Source organism: Pleuronectes platessa, chromosome 1 (assembly GCF_947347685.1).
Source record: "Pleuronectes platessa chromosome 1, fPlePla1.1, whole genome shotgun sequence".
Taxonomy (NCBI): domain Eukaryota; kingdom Metazoa; phylum Chordata; class Actinopteri; order Pleuronectiformes; family Pleuronectidae; genus Pleuronectes; species Pleuronectes platessa.
Window position 1 is genome coordinate 1,655,718 of NC_070626.1, and position 6,837 is coordinate 1,662,554.

General features: G+C 40.8%; 1 protein-coding gene across 1 annotated transcript; it reads left to right on the forward strand.

Moving 5' to 3' along the window:
• The first annotated feature begins 349 nt into the window (after positions 1–349).
• On the forward strand, positions 350–6,530 carry ccnd1 (cyclin D1). The gene is made up of 5 exons (XM_053433265.1): positions 350–780; positions 2,110–2,325; positions 3,064–3,223; positions 3,579–3,727; positions 3,813–6,530. The coding sequence occupies exons 1-5, from the start codon at positions 583–585 to the stop codon at positions 3,966–3,968; spliced, it is 879 nt and encodes a 292-aa protein (XP_053289240.1). The 5' UTR covers positions 350–582; the 3' UTR covers positions 3,969–6,530.
• The last annotated feature ends 307 nt before the right edge of the window (positions 6,531–6,837 follow it).

The following is a 6,837-nucleotide window of genomic DNA, read 5'->3' on the forward strand; positions in this document are numbered from 1 at the left end:
CACATACAGTAAGACGGAAAGGGGGGGGGGGGCGTGGTCGCCCCCTATCGACGCTGACCCACCAGCTCTCCTTGGTCCGCTTCTAACCAGATGTTCCCTAGACTCAGCCCCGGCCCTCCTACCTCCTCTTCAGAAGTTAAATGGCTATGGTGGAGAGGGGGTGCACCCCATCCCCCTCTCTCTTTCCTTATATATATGTATATAATCGAATCCCTTCCTCGCGCGCTCACTAGCAGACTGCCTGTCTCTGTGACCCCCCCCCCCCTCCCCCATCTTAACAACAGCTGACGTCAAAGCGCGCACTCGTTGCCTCCTCCCCTTTAGCGCGCACAAGCCACCACACTTTGTGTGTGCATGTGTGTGCGCGCGCACAATCATGGTCGTGAGGCAAGGGTTTTTGTCCGGCGGAAGGCAGCGTTGTGTTCTTCAGAGGGCTCGCGCAAGCCGTAGGAGCAGCAGTAGCAAAAAGAACGTGATTTAAAACAATTTGAGTGCAGCCACCCGATTGCTACCGCCTGTCCCTGCTTCCACACACAGACCTCTCAACATCATTACATCTGCGCTGATTATATAAATCGCAGCATGGAGGACCAGCTACTGTGCTGCGAGGTGGACTCCATCAGGAGAGCCTACCAGGACGTCAACCTGCTCAACGATCGGGTTCTCCAGACCATGCTGAAGGCAGAGGAAACTTACCTACCGTCTCCAAACTACTTCAAGTGTGTTCAGAAAGATATTATTCCTAAAATGCGGAAAATAGTTTCCACATGGATGTTAGAGGTTTGTTTTTCCTTACTTCAATTGTTATGTGCATGGGTATTGCTGCTAAGTGGTGGGCTGTCGCTAGTGTACATGAAAACATGAGACGTGAGTGTAGATGTGAGAGTTTCGAGTTTCGAGAGGCTCGTGGCTGTTCACATTCACACGTTACATAAACGCTCTGATAAGTATGTCCTCACAAGTGCTGGGTGGTCCTCGCAGTTAACAGGAGCATTGGATACAGATTGCAGTAATTTTGCACCGAAAAATACTTTGTGTTTGATTATTTCTCTACCTATATTTACCCAATGGTCATGAAATGTCAGATTTTGTATTAATTGAGAAAATATTCCCAAATAACAGCAATGTACACGTATGCAGTCTGGACCGTGCCAGTATTATGCGCCATCTTTGTCGTCGTAAATAAGAAGGATTTAAATGTCTTTGATAATTTAACACCAGTAACAATGACAGTGAATGTGTTAGATGAGTCAGAGAAGCATCTCTGTCCTGACACTGAAACATGGGGACTGCTGCAGCTCGCTCAACTGGAACCCACGGCTCAACTTTGTTATGGTTCTCAGGAGTCTGTGAACGTTGCTGCGGGGGGAAAACAGTTTTTTAATAAGTGCTAAAGCGTTTGATTCGTTTTACACGTCGGGTTTGATACATCAAATGTTTGTCAACATTTACATCAAGTTTTCGATTGAATTATCTCTAGTTAAATATTTCTAAATAATTTCTGAAACAGCGCGCCGCGGAGCCGGGGAAGTGTACCCGCAGCATGTTAAAAGAGCTCAGTCCGAGAAATTATATATATATATTTTTTAAACCAAACGATTTACAAGTCGACACATTTTCGCCTCATTCGACCAAGCGTTCGATGTGTAACATTTTCACTCTAATTGTGCTCTCTCTGAGAATTTTTTCATATTTATAAATATTTTTTGAAAAGATGACGAAGGTGAAATTAGAGAGTGAAACTTGCATCGACGCCACCTTTGTGTCTTAGTCTGAACTGACTGCAAACAAATCCTTGCCTGTTTACTCCAGCAGGTTGTCTTAACACTAAAATGGATCACATATACTTCAGGCATCTTCAGTTGAATACAAAATTTTGTTTATATTCAGTAGTGTGCTAGCCATACTATTTGAATTCTTAACTCCAACAAATTAAATGCACAAATCGTTAAATTTGTGTTTAATTTATTTACGATGATTATGAGCAACTGTTGGATCAATACAGATGTGTTTGGTATAAAAAAGAGCCAGTGGGGGCAAAAAGACTTTTGATGTAAGAATGTTTCAACAAATCAACCGCAACCTCTAAGTGTTTCTCTCACCTCTCAGGTCTGCGAAGAACAGAAATGCGAGGAGGAGGTTTTCCCCCTAGCTATGAACTATTTGGACAGATTTTTATCAGTGGAGGGCACCAGGAAAACCCGACTACAGCTGCTGGGAGCCACATGCATGTTTCTAGCATCTAAGATGAAGGAGACCGTTCCCTTAACAGCAGAGAAACTCTGTATCTACACAGACAACTCCATTCAGCCTGGAGAACTACTGGTAATTGCCGACTTCAGTCATGGATGATGTATAACACACATTGTACCTACATTAGCAGCAAACATTGGAGAGCACATGACCAGAACAGTGTAACACTTGATCTGATTTGTCAATGTCACGTGATCATTAAGTATACATTTGTTGAAACAACACAAATAAATATGGTTAAATTGAAGAAAATAGAAACGCAGCTTTGGTGCAGTGGTGGCTAAATTACCGTCTGAGACTTTTCCATGGTGACTAGAAGGCCTCTCTTATTTCATGAATGGTCTCAGTGACTGCCAAGAAAACCCAGACTCACAGCGACAGCCAGTGGCTTCATGATAGAGGTGCACTGAACATGAAGAACCACAGTCTCACTGTTCTCTGTTGAGTTATTGATGTTTCTGTTACCATTGCTGTGATTCCATCTAGGTGGAGACAGTTCCTGATATTTCATGTGCATGTAGTATTTAGAGATGGTAATGTTAATATAATAAATACAATTATGAAGTACATATGTCTTGTATCCCAGACTCACAAGAACCTTACAATACTTAAGAGCAAATTATATAAGAATAATTTAAATAATGAAAAAAGTAATACAAGAACCTTGGTTGTAGTCAATATGGTGGTGAAATGACAAAGTGGGACTGCTGTAGTAAGCGAACGCTACAGCAGATGTGAGGAGTAGCAAATTTTTCTCTTGCAGTAAGTGGGTCAGTTTGAGTGAATGTGTTTGGTCTGGTCCATCCACAGCAAATGGAACTGCTGGTTCTCAACAAGCTGAAGTGGGATCTGGCTTCAGTCACACCCCACGACTTCATTGAGCACTTCCTGTCAAAGCTGAAGATCTACCCGTCCACCAAGCAGATCCTGAGGAAGCATGCCCAGACCTTTGTTGCTCTCTGTGCTACAGGTAATGCACCCATGTCGATATAGGAAGTTCTGCTTTCTATATGAACAGACAAAATATATACATGCATTATTTGTATAGCCCCAAATCATAATATACATTAACTCAAGGCAGAGAAGGTCTTGACCTTAAAAATGATGGGGAAACCCATCAGTTCCCACAGTGAACAACCATTTTAGCGACTGTGGAGATACAAATAAACCTCTAGTCGAACCAGCCTCTGTATTGGTGGCAGAGAGAGAGAGAGAGAGCATGAAAACAGTTATTCTACTGTCATTTGTGTTCTGACAGACAAGCTGTTATCAAAAAAAAACATGAGGGATATTTTTGTATATTCAAACTGTGTTTTGTCCAATAGATGTTAACTTCATTGCCAGTCCTCCATCAATGGTGGCAGCGGGAAGTGTGGTTGCAGCTGTTCAAGGTCTCTACCTGAAGAGTCAAGATGCCTCCTTGTCCTCCCAAAACCTCACCAACTTCCTGTCGCAAGTCATTCGCAGTGACCCGGTATGCAAACGGTCACACACCCAAAGCCATATTTGAATGGGTTTTTCAATGTCTTGGTTCAGTGTTGATTTTGTTTTGCTTGCAGGACTGCCTACGTTCATGTCAGGAGCAGATAGAGTCTTTGCTAGAGTTGAGCCTGCGGCAGGCTCAGCAACATAGCAGCACAACAGAAACCAAACTAATGGACGACGACGTGGACCTGTCCTGCACTCCAACAGACGTCAGAGACATAAACATCTGAATTATCAACAGCTGCGTTGCACGATGACCTGATGATCATCAGTTATGGATAGAGGTTGTTGAAGAGACTGCTGAGGAGAGGGGTGTGCCCTAGTTTAAATCAGCCCCTCATGCCTCTTCAACCTGTTGGTCTACTATCCTATCCAACATGTCACGCCATCTGCTATGACTGCCAAAAAGGGACAGAGCGCCCTCTGCAGGCCCTGCAGTAAACCCCACGTTACATTTCCTGCTAGTGTCCCCTCCCATCCTTGGAAATGAACTGAACACTAGACAAGTGCCAGGAGAAAAACTATGAATATTGATGACCTGTGTGGGCTGGAAGTGAAGCCACAAAAACACACTTTTACTTGTTGTTTTATTCTTGTTTACTAAAATGTTAAAATAGGAATGATACAATTACAGCAGACTCAACTTGCCTACTAAAACATCACAAAGTGTCAAGAAAGTAGGTCTTTGTAGTTTGTCTTCAGGTCTTCATCTGAAATCTGACATGTACTATAGAGAATAGGCCTTCTTTTCATATCTTTGTTGTACCTAGAATGTTTTAGACTTCCTGTTTAAGCTCGTCTTTTTTTGTCTTGTTGCCGTGTAGACAGTCATATACCCCTGATTGCTTATGTTTAGTCACTTTATTATATATCCTTTTGACACTTCTATCAATTAGTCTTATACCTCTTCCAAACTTTTTTTTTTTTTAAACCAAGTCTAGTGTGAGAAGCTCTGTTTTACCACCCTGTGGACTGTGGACTGCTGAGGTTAAGGTGTGTACAAATGGAATTCTGTGTTCATTTGTTGGTTCTGTGTTCATTTGTTGGTTGCACTTAAACCATTTCACCTCACTACAAACAAGATCAAGTAGATGCACACAAAAGCAGAGCAATCCACATCTAGTTATATTGTCTTTGTCTGATTAGTTTTTAAAGCACTTTTGGTCAGCACTGCTGGCTTGTCTAAAAAGATCACCGTGATAAAGTTTGTGAAACAGCATGAAAATGGAATGGGGCTTTGACCAGTTGTTACAAGCGTACAAATGATTCATTCACAAAAAAATGTTTAAAACAAGACTGAATACTCCTGGACACTGATTTACGTTTCGTACAGTCAGTGGATCACTTAACATGCCTTTTAAATCTCAGGTTGGAGTTTTTGTCCAACAAATATTTCACACAGGCAGAGCCTCACCTGCATTTTAAGAAATATCATTGTTAGGTGATCTTCGGTGTGCAGAGCCAAAGGCTCACAGAAGCTAATGTAAGAGTTAAAATAATACTTTTCTTTTTTTTTAAAGCTTGGATTTTCAAGTTTGCTAGCCAGGCTTCACCTACTGACATTTAACTCAAGAGCAGCTTTGCCATCAATGCTTATAAACCTAAAACTCCACTCTGCCTCTAAATTGCCAAGGGAGCATCTCCTCCATTGTTCAAGCTCTGTTCAAATACTGCACATGGATTCTTGGATGCAGATGAAGCTTAAAAGAAAGGGTGAGAGTTGAAACTATTGATGTGATTTTGCACAAACCTAATAGACATGGGCTGCATTTTTTGGGGACCTGCTTAAAAAGATGAGCAAACTTGACAAGAGTACCAAGGGGTGAGACAACAAAGAGCAACAAGGATTATGGCTCAACAGTGAGGTGTGTCCTAACTCTGTCAAGTCAGGGTTCCTACACAGGACTTAATTTTGATTGTGTCAAACTGTGTAGGAACCCTGTGAATTAGTTTTCTGATTGTACATTAAGGATAGAGAATAGGAGAGAAACACTCCCTGTATTCTGCTGCTATAGGAAATAAATTCCAGCTACATGTTAAAAAAAAATGTTATGGATTTAAATCAATGCTTTCTCATGTTTGCTGCTACATTTGTACACATAAATGTCAATATTCTGCCATTCTAGTTTGGAATTTTCGAATAGAAAAATGTGTTATTTACATCCTCAGCTTTTATGTAGATTATATGTGATACATTTTTGGTTTTTCTAATAATGTAATATGATTCTCCATACTATTCCAAAAAACAAGGAAAAACTAGACAATGTACTGAAATGCTTTGATCCACAATACCTCAAGTGACAGTCAAGATATATCTCTAATTTAGGTATTTGTATTTGTTTAGCTCTTATTCTATTCTACTTGTTGGTTCAGTACCTACTTGCTCTGTTAAATCTGTTTGAGGTGAAACATCCATGAAGGAAACCCACAATGCCATGGCATTCTTTGATGCTGGTGCCATAACAGTAAATGGGATATGTATAACTCTGTTGAGTGTGAAGCTGTCTCGGTGAAAGAGACTGTATCCCCCTTTAGGCACATAGTTGCCTTCGTTCCTCCCCCTTTTTTATATTTATGAAAGAAAAAAAAGCTTTTTGTTTCATGTTTCAAACTTTTGGTTAAGTGATTTGAGTATATAAATAGATTCAGTGTCTTGCTCAGTAAGCCATAGACTTTTTTTTGTTTTGTTTTTACAAATCATTCCTCACAGTCGTTTACTTCATGCCAGTTGTCTTCAGCTTGAACAGTGTGTTATTTGCGTCGACTATACAATAAAACATGTTGTAGATGGAGTGTGGTGAAATGGCTGTCTCTTCTGCAGATGGAATGAAGGGAACTCACTGCATGCATTGATGCTGAAAATAAATTGCTAATCTCGAATACAAGTTATTGGAGTTCACATGATGAAGAGATAGTAGAGTTGGGAAAGAAGAAAACGTCTATGGCCAGGTCCCAAGGTCTACTAAATTTTGTTTTCAGGTGAATACTTTTATTGGAGAATAATATGGTCATTCAAAGTATAATACTAGCAGAGGTCAACTGAGGGACAGATGATAAACAAAACCCAAAACGAACAGATCTATAATGTAAGAACAATTT

Coding starts and splice junctions, on each gene's coding strand:
- ccnd1 (XM_053433265.1), top strand. CDS start 583: ATGGAGGACCAGCTACTGTGCTGCGAGGTGGACTCCATCAGGAGAGCC. Junction 2,326..3,063: donor TTCAGCCTGGAGAACTACTG/GTAATTGCCGAC, acceptor GTCCATCCACAG/CAAATGGAACTGCTGGTTCT. Junction 3,728..3,812: donor AAGTCATTCGCAGTGACCCG/GTATGCAAACGG, acceptor TTTTGCTTGCAG/GACTGCCTACGTTCATGTCA.